The 15,673-nt window shown below is 48.5% G+C and overlaps 1 protein-coding gene across 3 annotated transcripts; it reads left to right on the forward strand.

Annotated features, from left to right (window-relative positions):
• Positions 1–52: 52 nt before the first annotated feature.
• Positions 53–10,155, forward strand: FTSJ1 (FtsJ RNA 2'-O-methyltransferase 1). 3 transcript variants are annotated; one of them, XM_084870617.1, is made up of 13 exons: positions 53–711; positions 2,054–2,198; positions 2,473–2,542; positions 2,681–2,774; positions 3,329–3,407; positions 4,873–4,925; positions 5,011–5,064; positions 5,151–5,253; positions 5,356–5,439; positions 6,533–6,636; positions 6,728–6,925; positions 7,145–7,186; positions 9,476–10,152. In XM_084870617.1, the coding sequence occupies exons 2-12, from the start codon at positions 2,078–2,080 to the stop codon at positions 7,175–7,177; spliced, it is 993 nt and encodes a 330-aa protein (XP_084726743.1). In that variant the 5' UTR covers positions 53–711; positions 2,054–2,077; the 3' UTR covers positions 7,178–7,186; positions 9,476–10,152. The 3 variants fall into 3 exon arrangements, with proteins under 3 accessions (XP_084726743.1, XP_084726744.1, XP_084726745.1); XM_084870618.1 differs by having other exon boundaries at positions 165–711; positions 6,539–6,636; positions 9,476–10,155; XM_084870619.1 differs by lacking the exon at positions 53–711 and having other exon boundaries at positions 9,476–10,154.
• The last annotated feature ends 5,518 nt before the right edge of the window (positions 10,156–15,673 follow it).

Below are 15,673 nucleotides of genomic sequence, written 5' to 3' on the forward strand. Positions count from 1 at the left end.
TTGAGGAAGTGAAATGCTAGTGCACTTGAACTCACATTCCCTCCCTAATTTCACTTCGCGGCACTCCTAAAATGAATGGGTGCTGTCATGTCTCGTTGCATTCTGGGAAATGTAGTCCGCACACCGCCCACTGAGAAGGAAGGAGCGGGGGAGAAAACCGATCTTCGCCTTGGGACAAAAGAACAAAGGCAGTTTGTGTGTGTGTGTGTTTGTGTGTGTGTGTGTGTGTGTGTGTGTGTGTGTGTGTGTGTCCCCGGTGACGTTTCCATCACGCATGCGCGAGTTCAGCAGCTTTGGTCATGCCCTTTGCATGCTGGGAACAGCAGTCCTCCCGTCCAGCTACGTCGACACAAGGTGACGGGACACGCGCTGTAAGTTCGGGTCGGTCCGGACCTCGCGGGCGCCTTGGCATTCCGCGATGACAGGATCGCCCCGCCGCTGAAGCCCGCAGGCGTGCGCGATCGGCGCTCAGAGCAACTAAGAGCAGAAACTGAGGCACTCAGATTTCCCACCGATCGGACTGGGGCTGCTGGCGGACCGCACTCTTGCGTCCCGCTCCTCCCCACTTGGAAAGCTACGGTAGGCCCTGGGGCACGGAGGGCAGTTGAGGCACGACTGCACTGTCCCGCCCGCGAGGGAAGGAGAGAAGTTCGCCGTCGTCGCTGCAGCTAGTCGTCTGGCCGGCTGACAGCGGGGAGGCTGCAGACCCAGGTTTGCGAGTAGAAGGGGACTACTATCGCGGGGTGGGCTGGGGGAGGCAGGGGTCCAGGTATCAGCGGATCCGCCCTGAGGGGGATCTGAAGGCCACAGTAGGGACATGGTCTTTGAGTTACTACAGAGGGAACAGTGGTGAGACCAGAGGGCTGTTCATTGGGGAAGGCATGAGCGTACGGAGCTCTGGTGGGGCTGTGACAGAGGGGCCACTGGGGGTGTGGTTATTGGTTAATGAGATGGTGGTAGAGTGAGCAACTAGAAGGTAATGGAAGGCAAATGGGGGTGTGATCCCTAAGGGCGTGATGGAGGTATGATTTCTACAGGTTAATGAAGAGTGCAGGGGCATGGTAATTGGAAAGATAACGGTGAGGCTAGGCAGGGAATAATAGAGACCAATGGGGGGTCATGATCAAGGAACTAATGAAAGCAGCGATCAAGAAAAGGAAATGAGAAACGAACAGTATTGTAGTCAAAGGCTTTTAATGGGTGATCATGGTATGATCATTGAGGAATTAATGTTAATTGAACAAAGAAAGGGTAATAGTAAGTGTAGGGAGGTGATCATCAAGTAATTATTGGGGGGGGGCAAAATGTGCAGTGAGGGGAGAATGGGAAACTGATCATCCAGGATTAACATTAGTGTGTGGTAATGAAGGAATTACGAGGTACAAATGGTGTGATCTATAAGAGATCAATTGGAGGGCTGAATTAATGGGGATTGATAAATCATAGCAATTGAGAGCTTAATGGGAACTAATAGCCCATGATCCTCCAGGCATTAATGGGTATTGATAACAATGTAGTAATAAAGGAATCACTGGGGGCCTAATCATTTCAGGGATTAATAAAAAGTTAGTAGGGAGAGAGATATTAAGGGGAATGAAACAGGGATTAATGAGGGATGAATAGGGCTATATTAATCTACGGGCAATGAGGACATTTGGGGAGACAGTGAGATGTTAAGGAGGATAAGGTGGGCAGAGAAGGGTTATAGAGTCTTGGGGTGGAATATGTGGAGTGTGGGTGACAAGAGTGGAGGTTGACAGGATCAGTAATGATTCATCTCTGCGATAAGTTTGGGGTTTGGGGGGGGGGGGGGTCTGTGCGGTGAGTGACGGGTTCCGTGGGAGGAAGAGGTGGAGCCTGGGTTCTGTCTGGAGTTCTTCAGGCTCTGTGAGGTCAGTGGGATCGGTGACAGGGTTCCAGTCTTCTGATCTGCTGAGTGAGCTGTCACATGGGTCAGTTGAGCCCAGTGTGGTTTTTCACTGTCCTACAGAGTCAGGTGGTGGTCCACTCACCTGGTTACTGATACAGGATGGCATCAACTTACTGTTGGCAGGTTCCTGGGCAAACAGTGTGCGAGATGGGACGGACGTCAAAGGACAAGCGGGATGTCTACTACCGCCTGGCCAAGGAGAATGGCTGGCGCGCCCGCAGTGCCTTCAAGCTGCTACAACTCAATGAGGAATTCCAGCTCTTCCAAGGTCCCCACCTGCCAGGCAGATCACTGGGGGATGGGGCAGGCACAGGGAACAGGCAAATGAACTAGGTCTGCAGAGCGATCTGTGGTGGGTGGGCTAGCTAGAAAGGTCTGTGAGGCAGGGACCAAGCAGGAAGGTGTGCAGATACTCAAGAAGTCTTGGGCCCCTGGGCAGAGATAGATGTGAGAGCTCCCCAAGGGAGAGGGATGAATTTTGAAGGATCCCCTGGTTGGAGCAGTAGGTGAATCTGACACTACACCTTCCTGTGTGTCCTCAGGTGTGACACGGGCAGTTGACCTGTGTGCAGCCCCGGGCAGCTGGAGCCAGGTGCTGAGCCAGAAGATTGGGTGAGTGTGGAGTGCCAGATGGGGGTTTCCTGGAGGGCAGGTTAGGTGCGGGGGCGGGGGGGGGGGGGGGGAAGGGAGGGGATGCTTGCGGCGAGCCAGGAGTGAAAACTGGGCTGATGTGGGTCATGTTGTCCACAGGAGTCCACAGGGGTCTGGCCATGTGGTGGCTGTGGACCTTCAAGCTATGGCTCCACTCCCAGGTGTGTTACAGATCCAGGGAGACATCACCCAGGTAAGAGCTTGGCTGAGGGTGTGGGAGGTGTTTCCTGGGTGAAGATCCTCTCACCTGGGGGCTACAGAAAGTGGAAGAGACAGAAACAAACTGAGAGAGACAGAAATAAAGTATCGAGAGAACCAGAGACAGTGTGACTGGGAAGCAGAGAAACAGAGCCAGCAGGCTGTCATCCCAGAGAGATGGCAAAAAATTATGGGACTGGGTCTTCAGAGACCAAGTGTGGTCTTAGACAGGCAAAGCATGAGCTTTTGTCTGACTCTGGGCCTATGGGCTAGGGCAGTGGTCGGCAAACTACAGCTCTTTGGCCCCTTGAGTGTGGCTCTTCCACAAAATACCACAGCCTGAGTGAGTCTATATTGAAGAAGTGGCGTTAGAAGTTTAAGTTTAAAAAATGTGGCTCTCAAAAGAAATTTCAATCGTTGTGCTGTTGATATTTGGCTCTGTTGACTAAGGAGTTTGCCGACCACTGGGCTATGGCCATGGACAGGTGGGGTCAGATGGCCACAGCATGTGGGGGCCTTGGGGCTACTCATCCGCCCTCTCTTCCATAGCTGTCCACTGCCAAGGAGATCATCCGGCACTTTGAGGGCTGCCCTGCGGACCTAGTGGTGTGTGACGGGGCTCCCGATGGTAAACACGGGTTGGGAGACCAGGTGGGGGGTCCCATGTGTGTCTTTCTGTATCTCCCATTTTATGGCTTCTTTCACCGTGTCAACTCCCTGCCTCTCCTCCTCTGCCAGCTGTTTCCCACATCTGGCAACTTCTCCCTACTCTGCTACCTGCTCTCTGCCTCTATCTTCTCCCTCCTACCACTTCAGTTTTGTCTGTTGTCCACCCTTCCCTCCTTTCATATCTTGTCTTTCTTCTCTCTGAAGCTCTCCAATCTATCTTACAGCCCATTCATTTTTGTCAGTCAGTCATCCATTCAGCACACATTTACTGAGCACCTATTGTGTGTTGGGCACTGTTCTAGATGTTGGGAAAACATTTGTGAATAAAACTCCACTAATCTCTGACCTCATAGAACTGGTGGTCTAGTGGGAGCAGATGGAAAAGAAACATGACTGAGCTCTGTGGCATATCAAGAGGGATAAGCACCATGGGGAAGTCAATGAAAAGGGGAAGGAGGGGGTACCTATTAGAATATTAAATAAAGTGGCTAGGAAAGGTCTTCCAAAGACCTAAAGGTGAGAGAGTGGGCCAGAGGCATGCCTGGAGGAAGAACAATCCAGGCAAAAGGACCAGGCTGTACAAAGGCCCTCAGGTGGGAGGGTGCTTGGTGTGTGTGAACACCCATGTGGAGATCAGTGTGGTTGGGTCAGAGTGAGGAGAGTGGTAGGCGGTGAGGTCATGAGGTGACAAAAGGACAGACCCTTGTGTGGATCCTCATGGGACACAGTAAGAACTTTGACTTTTTCACTGAGATAAGAACTCGGAGAAAACCGTGAGAGGGTGATGAGCAGTGGAGGGCCATGCCTGACTCTGGGCTGTGACTGGATCCCCCTGGCTGCTGTGAGCAGTGTGAGGGGCGAGGATGTAAGCTGGGGGGCCTGGGGAGGAGGAGGCCATTGCAGTAATCCAGGTGAGTGATGACAGTAGTGATGACAGAAGAGGGTCAGTTCAGGAGATCTTTTGAAAGTAGGGCCAACAGGATTTGCAAAATGGCTTGACTATGGGTGTGAGGAGAGAATAGAGCTTGTCAAAGGTAAGGAAGGTTTTTGGTCTGAACAACTGGCAGGATCAGGTGAGACAGGGAAGATGGCGAGAGGAACAGGTTTGGGCAGGAAGGGCAGGAGTTTGGTTTTGAACAGCTCAACTCTCAGATGTCAACTCTGATCTGAGTCTGGAGTTTAAGAATCTGAACTGGAGATAAAAATGATGACAAAGAGAATTGCAAATATGGTTATTTTGAGAGTTAAAATGAGCTCCTAGAGGTTAGGAGCTCAGAATGTGCATCTAGTTAAAAGGTATTAATTTGCATGCAGAACCTTAGCAGTAAGAGAGCCGGGGAAATGTGTTTAGCCTTCTCACCTCTCTGGGACAAAAAGATAGCTAGAACTGGATGGCCCCCCTAATGCCATTCCTCTTGCCGCAGTAACTGGCCTCCATGATGTTGATGAGTATATGCAGGCCCAGCTTCTCCTAGCCGTGAGTAACCCTGGCTGCCCTTGCCTCAGTTTGGCCCCCTCCTGGCTCTCTCTGTCTCAGCCTTAGCTATCTGCCCTGTCCACAGGCTCTAAACATTGCTACGCACGTCTTGAAGCCAGGGGGCTGCTTCGTAGCCAAGGTAAGCCTTGGGAAATCTAGTGGGGGACAGAGATGGGTCCCTGAGGGTCGCCCTCCTGCCTCCATCTCCACCTCTCCATCCTGCAGATCTTCCGAGGCCGGGATGTGACACTGATCTACAGCCAGCTGCGGGTCTTCTTTTCCAACGTGCTCTGTGCCAAGCCTAGGAGCAGCCGGAACTCCAGCATCGGTCAGTGGGGTGGAAGGGCTGGGTGGTCAATGCTATCTCAGGGACATGTCCTGCCCCGAGGTGGAGATGACAGTCGCCCCTCACTCTACTTTTCACCCACAGAGGCCTTCGCCGTCTGTCAGGGTTATGACCCCCCGGAGGGCTTCCTGCCGGACCTGACCAAACCCCTGCTGGACCACTCTTACGGTGAGAGCCAGAGCCTTGTGCTTGTCCCTGGGGACACTGCCCCCTTGTGGAATTTGTGTTTCAGGAGGACTCTCAGCCTCACCCTCTGGTAGAGACTCTGTTCCTAGAGACTCAGCCGCACCCTCTGGTGGAAATCCCCCCACCATCTGGATATTATATCCCAGGAGGATCTTCAGCTCAGACCTCTAGTGATAACTACTCTTGGACCTAGTGAAATTCTGTCCCAGGAAGGTCTGAGCTCTGCCCCAGTTGAGACACCTGCCTAAGGAGTTTATAGCCTAAAAAGATTCGGTCACACCCCCATGTGGAAACCCTACCCTTGTGGGAATTTTGCCCCATGAGATTCTTATGCCTGGCCCTTTTTTTAGAGAGAGGCAGGGAGAGGAATACAAAGATAGAAACATTTATGAGAGAGAAATATCGATCGGCTGCCTCCTACTTGCCGCCTACTGGGGACTATGCCTGCAACCCAGGGATGTGCCCTCACCAGGAATTGAACCGTGACCTACTGGTTCATGGTTGATGCTCAACCACTGAGCCACACCAGCTGGACTCACCTGGCTCTGAGTGGGAAAGGGCACAGAGCCTGCTCATGTAGCAAGCATGATTGAGTGAGACAAGGTTCAGGCTGTATATGATAGAAAGGCAGATAGACATGAAAGTACAGTGTGGAGCCCTGGCCGGTTTGGCTCAGTGGATAGAGCATCAGCCTGCTGACTGAGGGGTCCCAGGTTCGATTCCGGTCAAGGGCATGCACCTTGGTTGCAGGCACATCCCCAGTAGGGGGTGTGCAGGAGGCAGCTGATCAATGTTTCTCTCTCATCGATGTTCCTAACTCTCTATCTATCTCCCTTCTTCTCTGTAAAAAATCAATAAAATATATTTTTTTAAAAATAAAGTACAGTGGGGCTGATATTTTAGAAGGGCTGATCATGGAGGGCCTCCCTGAGAAAGTGATCTGAACCTCATGGTGGAGGAGTGTGAGAGTAGCTGGTGGATAAATGGGAGACCTCGGCACCCATGCTGCAGCCCAATTCATGACCGATCCCAGGCACCCCGGCCTTGTCCTGTCTTATTTCTCCCTGCTTGTCAGATCCAGATCTCAACCAATTAGATGGACCCACCCGCATCATTGTGCCATTTGTAGCCTGTGGGGACCTGAGCTCCTATGATTCCGACCGCAGTTACCCTCTGGACGTGAGTGCCCAACTGACAGTAGGCAGAGGGAGGGAGGGTGCTCTCGTAGGTTCCCAGATCCCCACCATCTCCCCACTGTGTGCCCTTGCAGCTGGAAGATGGCTCAGAGTACAAGTACACGCCCCCCACACAGCCCCCCATCTCACCGCCATACCAGGAAGCCTGCACGTTGAAGAAGAAGGGGCGGCTGGCCAAGGAGATCCACTCCCAGGACTGTCCCGTCAACACAGCGGACACATTGCCCCAGCCCCTGGCTGCCCCACAGCGCCATACCCTGGTGGCCTCTGAGGTTTGAAAACATGTGGCCCAGGGCACTTCTGTGCCCTTTCTCTGTACCCATCGTGACCCCTCCCAGTACTCCTCTTTCTGCTCCCAAATCATGTGGCTTCCGGGATCAAAATTCTCTTCCCTGCCTCCCAATGGCTGTAAAAATCAATGGGTAAAACCAACTGTAATGAATGGAAAAGCTTAGCCAAGCATCTGAGACTCTTTTCTTTTCCTTGAGTAGGTGGAAGATGGTGGAATGAATTGTTCACCTTAACACATCAAGGTAAATCTGCCTTTTTATCTGAGAGTTTGAGTAAAGGACACCTTTAAGAAAAAGATCAGTAAATTGCACCTGTGACATTTTTACATCAACTGATAAGATTTCATTCAGCAAACCTTTACTAAGCATCTGAAATTGTATGTCAGGAACTGCTTTAAGCATTTTACATATTACATGTTGAGGCATTAGGTAAACATTTATTAAACCTGTACTGTGTGCTGAGCATTGTTCTAGGTTTGGAGGTAGAGTGGGGGGAACAGGGAAATACCATGGCCCTGGTAGAGCTTCTAGATTGGGGAACAGGTAATAAATAAAACAGTCTGAGTGCTGGAGTTGCCCTCCACACATATATACACCTGTATAGCTTGCATTTCACTATGTATTTATATAGTTAGCATTGTAATATAATGTGTTTTATATAGACACTAGAGACCCGTTGCAGGACTATTCCTACAAGACCCCCACCTCTCCTGCCCCCCACACCTCTCCCGCTCGTCCATCCCACCCCACCACGCCCAGGGCCACCGCCTCCGTGGCCTCATGCACTGGCACTGCTGCGCATCGCACCCCACAAGCCCGACCTGCCGCCCGCCTCTGAGGCCGCTGCGCACCCCGCCCCACCCCGCACCTGCCGTCAGTGCTTTCCCTCCAGCAGCCGCCTTGCTTTCCACTTTCCCTCCCTCTTCCTTCTATGCTGTCTTCAGTCTTCACTCCTTCCTCCCTCCGTGTATGCAAATTAACCGCCATCTTTGTTGGGTTAATTTGCATACTCTGATTGGCTGTGGGTATAGCGAAGGTACGGTCGATTAGCATTTTTCTCTTTTATTAGTGTAGATATCTATAATAATAAAAGCATAATATGCTAATTAGACCAGACAACCTTCCAGACAGTGCCGGGGCTGTGAGGGAGATCATGGAATATGGAGCGCTAGAGGGAAGCTCGTGCCAGCAGCTAGGGGAAAGAAGGCCTACTGCACAAATTTCATGCATCAGGCCTCTGGTATTTTATATATAATATGTAAAAGTAATATTGGCCCTGTTGATGTTGCTCCGTGGTTGAGCATTGGCCCCTGAACCAGGAGGTCAGGGTTCGATTCCCAGTCAGGGCACATGCCCAGGTTTTGGGCCATATCCCCAGTAGGGGGCATGCAGGAGGCAGCCAATCAATGAGTCTCTCTCATCATTGATGTTTCTCTCTCTCCCCCTCCCTTCCTCTCTGAAATCAATTTAAAAAATATTTCTTTAAATATTGGTTATGAAAAAGTTTAAATAAAGCAGGGTAAAGAGAATCGGGAATTCTGGGGGTGGGAGTGTGCACTTTCTAAAAGTGTTGGCATGAAAGGCCTCACTGAGGTAGCGTTTGAGCGGAGACCTGAAGGAGATGAGGGAGGGAATCCATGCATCTATCTAGGGAGAGCATTCCAGGGAGAGAAAACAGCAAATGCAATGGCTGGCCCTGAGGCCGAACTGTGCCTGGTGTGCAAGGGAGCAGTGAGGGGCCAGTTTACCTGTAGCAGAGTGGGCTAAACCTGTAGGGCCAGAGTTTCTCATCCTGAGGCCAAGTTAAGGGACATCCCCCTGACAATGGCTTATAAATAAGTACTAAAATTTCCTGGTTGGCACTATTTATAGTTCCCCGGGACTAGAAACAGTGCAAACATCCATCAACTGAAGAATAGATTGTTAGCCCGGCCAGGTGTGGCTCAGCGGTTGAGCATCAACCCAGGTTTGATTCCATCCCCAGTAGGGGCCATGCAGAAAGTAGCCAATCAATGAGTCTCTCTCATCACTGATATTTCTCTCTCTCCCTCTCTGAAATCAATAAAAATAAAAAGAATGATTTATTAAATCATGGTTTATTCACAGCAGAGTATTATCAACAATGAGAATGAATATCCTATGATTATATGAAATAAGACCCTAATATTACTCATTAAACGGAACATATGTATTTTATGCATTTTTCTGTATGCTTATAATAAAAGTAGGGAGGAGCCCTAGCTGGTTTGGCTCAGTGGGTAGAGCGTCAGCCTGCAGACTGAAGGGTCCCACGTTCAATTCCCATCAAGGACACATGCCTGGGTTGTGGGCTCAACCCCCAGTAGGGGGCGTGCAAGAGGCAGCCAATGAATGATTCTTGATGTTTCTGTCTCTCCCTCTCCCTCTCTGAAATCAATAAAAACATATTTTTAAAATAAAATTATAATAAAGTAAAAGTAGGGAGGAAACTTCACCAAAGAAAGTGGGAAAATGCATTTTTTGTTTAAAACTTTTTCTTTGCCCTTTTCATAGCTGGCAGTCTGCGACGACGTGGAAGCTTTTTGTCGTCAGGAGAGCCAGAACTTGTGTTAATGACCTGTTTTTCAAATATCTCGTCACTGGGCTTCCAGTGGGAACCTGCAATGGCCACCAGGAACACAGCCAGGAAAGAACATCATGGAATGTTCGTCTGAACTACAGAAGGGGTTGTTGACTGAGATCTTACCTCTTCTCTGAGTCTTCCCAGGGGTATCCAGGAATTGGATGGAGGAAAATAGTACATCTTTATTTTCACTAATATGACTAAAATTTAGCTATATTCCCAAATATGAATTTCTAGCAGTAAATCATGATTATAAAAGCAGTGCCTGCACCTTTCCTGCCAAACCAAATCAGATCAGTTCATTTTTATAGTAGACATTGCATCATGAAATATTGTTCACATTCGAATCATGGGATATCTTATCATTTGATTTATTAATAAAAATGCCATCTATTATTACATCCCAATGTTGTTTCATTTTAATATAGACGGCAGCCCTGGCCGGTGTGTACAGTGGTTAGCGTTGACCTGAGCACCACAGATGGCATGTACCCGGGTTGCAAGTTCACTCCCCACCCCCAGTTGGGATGCATGTGGGAGGCAGCTAGTTGATGTTTCTCTCTCACATTGATGTTTCTCCCACTCTGAAAAGCAATGGAAAAAATATCCTTAGGTGAGGATTAAAAAAAAATTAATACGGATGGTCATAATTTTTCCCGTTTCATTGAGATATAATTGACATGAATTTAAAATGTGCAACATAATCTTTTGATATGTATGCATATTGTGAAATGTTCACCACATAGTATATTGTGAAATGTCTGTTCACAGAGTTAAATTTTTTTTCTCTGATGGGTATTTTTTAAAATATATTTTATTGATTTTTTACAGAGAGGAAGGGAGAGAGAGAGAAACATCGATCAGCCGCCTCCTGCACACCCCCTACTGGGGATATGCCCACAACCAAGGAACATGCCCTAGACCGGATTGAACCTGGGACCTTTCAGTCCCAAGGCTGACACTCTATCCACTGAGCTAAACCGGTTTTGGCATGATGGATATTTTTTTTAAGATCTCTCTTGGCAACTTTCAAATACACAATACCATATTATTTTTTAATATGTTTTTATTTCAAAGGAAGGGAGAGGAAGAGAGAGAGAGAGGGAAAAAAAAACATCCATGATGAGAGAGAATCATTGATCACCTGCCTCCTGCACAGCCCACACTTGGGATCAAGCTGACAACCCAGGCATGTGCCCTGACTGGGAATCGGACCATGACCTCCTGGATCATGGGCAACGCTCAACCACTGAGCCACACTGGACGGACCACAATACCATATTAACTATAGTCACCATGCTATACATCACATTCCCATGACTTATTTATAACTGGAAGTTTGTACCTTTTAACCACTCACCCAGGTCCCTAACCCCACCCCCACCTCTGGCAACCACCAATCTGGTCTCCGTTTCTCTGAGTTCATTTTTTAAAGATTCCACATATAAATGAAATCGCCTGGCTTTGGTCTTTGTCTAACTTAGCTCCCTAATCCTAACCCTCAGGGTCCATCCATATTGTCACAAATGGCAGGCTTTCCTTTTTTATGGCTGCACATTCTAGCAGTCAATTCTTATGTGGGATGGGCATACCTGCAGCTTTAGTATTTCATTGGATGCATACACTACATTTTCTGTATCAATCCATCCGTCAGCAGACGCGTAGGCTGTTTTCATATCTTGTCTGTGTTGAATAATGCTGCTGTGAACATAGAGGTGCAGCTATCTCTTTTGAGATAGTGTTTTCATCTCCTTTGGATAAATGCAAGAAGTGGGATTCCTGGATCATATGGTAGTGCTATTTAACTTTTAGAGGAAGGCCTGTACTATTCAACTGGTTTAATAGTAATCGTTTGTATCTGAGTGTGTTTTTTGCTCTGTGTGTGTGTGTGTGTGTGTGAATTCTCACCCGAGTATATTTTTTCCATTGATTTTTAGAGAGAGTGTAGGTAGAGGGGGAGGGGGAGAGAGGGAGAGAAACATCAATGTGAGAGAGATGCATTGGTTTGTTGCCTCCTGCAAATGCCCCAACCAAGACCAAGAATCAAAAGCCACAACCCATTGGTGAGCAGGTGGACGCTCTAACCACTGATCATCACATTGGCCAGGGCTACATGTGTATGCTTTCTAAAATATTATTTAGCCGAAACCGGTTTGGCTCAGTGGTAGAGCGTTTGTCTGCGGACTGAAGGGTCCCGGGTTCGATTCCGGTCAAGGGCATGTACCTTGGTTGAGGGCACATCCCTGGTAGGGGGTGTGCAAGAGGCAACTGGTCGATGTTTCTCTCTCATCGATGTTTCTAGCTCTCTATCTCTCTCCCTTCCTCTCTGTAAGAAATCAATAAAATATATTTAAAATATTATTTAATAGGTGCACAGATCAGACCTGGAGAGTATTGTGCTAAGCAAAATAAGCCAGTAAGAGAAAGGCAATATCACATGATCTCACTCATATGTGGAATCCAATGAACAAAATAAACATGAACAGAATAGATTCAGCCGAAACTGATTTGGCTCAGTGGATAGAGCATCGGCCTGTGACTGAAAGGTCCCGGGTTTGATTCCGGTCAGAGGCATGTACCTTGGTTACGGGCGCATCCCCAGTAGGGGGCGTGCAAGAGGCAGCTGATCGGTGATTCTCTCATCGATGTTTCTAACTCTCTATCCCTCTCTCTTCCTCTCTGTAAAATATCAATAAAATATATTAAAAAAAAAAAAAAAAGAATAGATTCAGAGACATGGAACAGACTGAAATCTCAGAGGGAAGGCAGGGGAGGGTGGGTGGGTGGGAAGAGATCAACCAAAGAACTTGTATGCATATATGCATAGCCCATGGGCACAGACAGTAGGGTGGTGAAGGCCTGGGGTGGGGGTGGGCTAGAAGGGGTCAATGGGGGGGAAAGGGAATATATGTAATACTTTCAACAATAAAAATTTAATTTTTTTAAAAAGAGGTCCAGCCGAAACCGGTTTGGCTCAGTGGATAGAGCGTCGGCCTGCGGACTGAAAGGTCCCAGGTTTGATTCCGGTTAAGGGCATGTATGTTGGTTGCGGGCACATCCCCAGTAGGGGGTGTGCAAGAGGCAGCTGATCTATGATTCTCTCTCATCGATGTTTCTAACTCTCTATCCCTCTCTCTTCCTCTCTGTGAAAAATCAATAAAATATTTTTTTAAAAAGAAAGAAACAAAGAAAGAAACAAAGAAACATCAATGATGAGAGAGAATCATGTATCGCAACCAAGGTACATGCCCTTGATCGGAATCAAACCCGGAACCCTTCAGTCCACAGGCTGACACTCTATCCACTGAGCCAAACCGGTTTTGGCAATAAAATATTTTTTTTAAAGAATCCAGCAGTGTCAACACTACAGTCTATGAGATCCCAGGAGTGAGCACACTTCCGTCTCTGTCACAGGACTGTTCACATCTCAATTTCCAGGAACATAAACACTGCCTTCTCGACCTCAAGAGTGTACTCCCCTCAGGCTATATGTCCCTAGTCATTCTGCCCCATCAGTCTGGCATCCAAAGTATGCACATGCAAGTAGCTGTGACAGGAGCAATGTCTAATCTCCAATCTCTGTGACCCAGTGGTGTCTACACTCCCGTGTGTGTGGCCCAAGAGGGACCAGTCTGGCCCAGACCGTCTCTGACCTCAGGGGCACCCCTCTCCATCTGCCCAGCCCTGACTGTGACCCCAGGAGTGTCCACACCCCTCTGTGTGACTTCCGAACTTCCCGTACCAGTCAGTTTGCCCACAGAGGTACACATGACTTCAGGCCGCGTGTCCTCAGTGGAGTGCTTCAGGCTGAGTGGCTCCTGGAGTGTTTCCACTCCAGGCTGTGGTGACAGAAATGACTGCTTTCCATTGTGTGTGGCCCCAGGTTGTCCATAACCCAGTCTGTGTCACCCCAAAAGTATACATGCCCCAGTCAGTTTGACCACAGGTTTGTCAATCCTTCAAACTGTATAACAACAATGGGTGTCCATTTTTCAGTCTTTGTAACCTAAGGGGTACCACACCCTAGTCTTTCTCAACCCACAAGGACGTCTACAACGCAGTCTCCTCCTCTTCCTCCTTCTCCTCCTCCTCCTCTTCCTCCACCTTCTGCTCCTCCTCCTTCTCCTTCACCTCCTCCTTCTCCTTCACCTCCTCCTCCTCCTTCACCTCCACCTCTTCCTCCACCTCCACCTCTTCCTCCTCCTCCTCCTCCTTCTTCTCCTCTTCTATGTAAACATATCCTCAGATGAAGAAAAATAAAGTATTTTGAAGTGAGAGAACTGTTCTGTAGCCTATTTGTGGTGGCATTTAACCAACTATTTTTTGTTTGTCAAGCTTCAGAGAACTGTATGCTACAAAGGGAAAAGTTTACTGTATGTAAAATATGTCTCAATACATATGACCTTTTTTTAAGTGCAATACTTTGCAAGCAATAAAGAATTCTATGTGCACAAGAGGGTTGTGATCGTGCCTGTTGTTATTTCTCCTCTCTGTGTGGTGTCTGCACAGACATGTCTCAGGAATGCACCTAAGGAAAAGGAGACGCCTTGAACATCCTGAAGTTCTTCAAGGCAGGGCTTTGTTACCCTGGCTGGTGTTGCTCAGTGGTTGGAGTGTTGGCCTGTGCACAGAAAGGCCTCAGGTTGCAGGTTCGATCCACCTGCCCTGGGCAATGGGTGCAGGAGGCAGCCAATTGATGTGGCCCTCTCACATCAATGTTTCTCTTCTACTCATCTTTCCCTTCCTCTCTCTCTGAAAATCAATGCAGGGAGTGTCCTCAGGTGAGGATTTTTTTTTTTTTAAAAAGGTAGTGCTTCGTTTATTGACTGTTAGGACCTGAACTGTGCCTTCTCAAAATTCATATGTTAGGCCCTAACTAATCCCCTAGTGCACATGTGTCAAACACAAGGCCCGCGGGCCAAATCCGGCCGGCCAGGCCTGGCAATGTGGCCCGCACCGCGCTGTCATCACTGCACTCCGCTGTCAGTTTATGACATTGTCAGTTTATGACTGTTCAGTAAACCATTCGGCCCGCGATTTAGGCTGGATTTTAGATTTTGGCCCCTTCTCTGATTGAGTTTGACACCCCTACCCTAATGGCTGCATTTGTAGATGGGTTTTTAAGGAGGTAATAAAGGCTAAGTGATGTCATAAGAGCATCTATCTCCTAATCTGATAGGACTAGTGGCAATATAAGAAAAGGAAGATACACCAGTGTGCTCTTTCCTCACACACATGCACAGAGGAAAGGCCATGTGAAGACAGTAGAAAGGTGGCCGTCTACAAGTCTGGAAGAGAGTCCTCCCCGGAAAACAACCCTGCTGGCATCTTGACCTTGGACTTCCAGCCTCCCGGTCGATGAGGAAATAAATGTTGTGTAAGCCACTCAGTCTGTGGTATTTTGTTATGACAGCCTGAGCAGACTCACATATTGCCTCTCAGTTTCAGATCTGACTTCAAGATATCTCGGCCGCCGAAACCGGTTTGGCTCAATGGATAGGGTGTCGGTCTGTGGACTGAAAGGTCCCTGGTTTGATTCCGGTCAAAGGCATGTACGTTGGTTGGGGGCACATCCCCGGTAGGGAGTATGCAGGAGGCAGCTGGTCGATGTTTCTCTCTCATCAACATTTCTAGCTCTCTATCCCTCTCCCTTCCTCTCTGTGGAAAATCAATAAAATTAAAATTAAAAAAAAGATATCTCGGCCATGTGTGAGGGAAGCAAGCATTCGGGTGAAAGAAGGGAAAATTCGGCACATCTTCTTTGTCAAGTTGAAGGTGAAGATGTGAGGTAACAGGTGCACACATGGCTGAGCCTGGTTATCGGTACACATGTACTCCTGAGAGCCTGTGCCTGACATGTGTGTGGCATGAGTGCAGGTATTTCTATGGGTATTTTCATGCCAGGGGGGAGGGGTGGAACTCATGTGTGTCCATGAATGCACAAGCACCCAGTAGTCTGGACCGTGGTGTCTTTGCACAGGGACCTCTGGGCAACCATGAATGTGTGTGTATGCAGAATGCAGGTGTAACCGTGGGTTCAGGCCTGGGCATCTGTGCACATGTACCCCAAGGTGCTCATAAATGTGTGTTTTACACAAGTGTATATTTGTCCATGGGCCTGGGTCTTG

This window comes from Pipistrellus hanaki, assembly GCF_964339955.1.
Source record: "Pipistrellus hanaki genome assembly, chromosome: X".
Classification (NCBI taxonomy): domain Eukaryota; kingdom Metazoa; phylum Chordata; class Mammalia; order Chiroptera; family Vespertilionidae; genus Pipistrellus; species Pipistrellus hanaki.

Excerpts from the sequence above, each read along its gene's own strand:
- FTSJ1 (XM_084870617.1), top strand. The coding sequence starts at position 2,078 with ATGGGACGGACGTCAAAGGACAAGCGGGATGTCTACTACCGCCTGGCC. Across the intron at positions 2,775-3,328 it reads TCCAGGGAGACATCACCCAG|CTGTCCACTGCCAAGGAGAT; the intron begins GTAAGAGCTTGG and ends TCTCTTCCATAG. Across the intron at positions 5,440-6,532 it reads CCTGCTGGACCACTCTTACG|ATCCAGATCTCAACCAATTA; the intron begins GTGAGAGCCAGA and ends CCTGCTTGTCAG.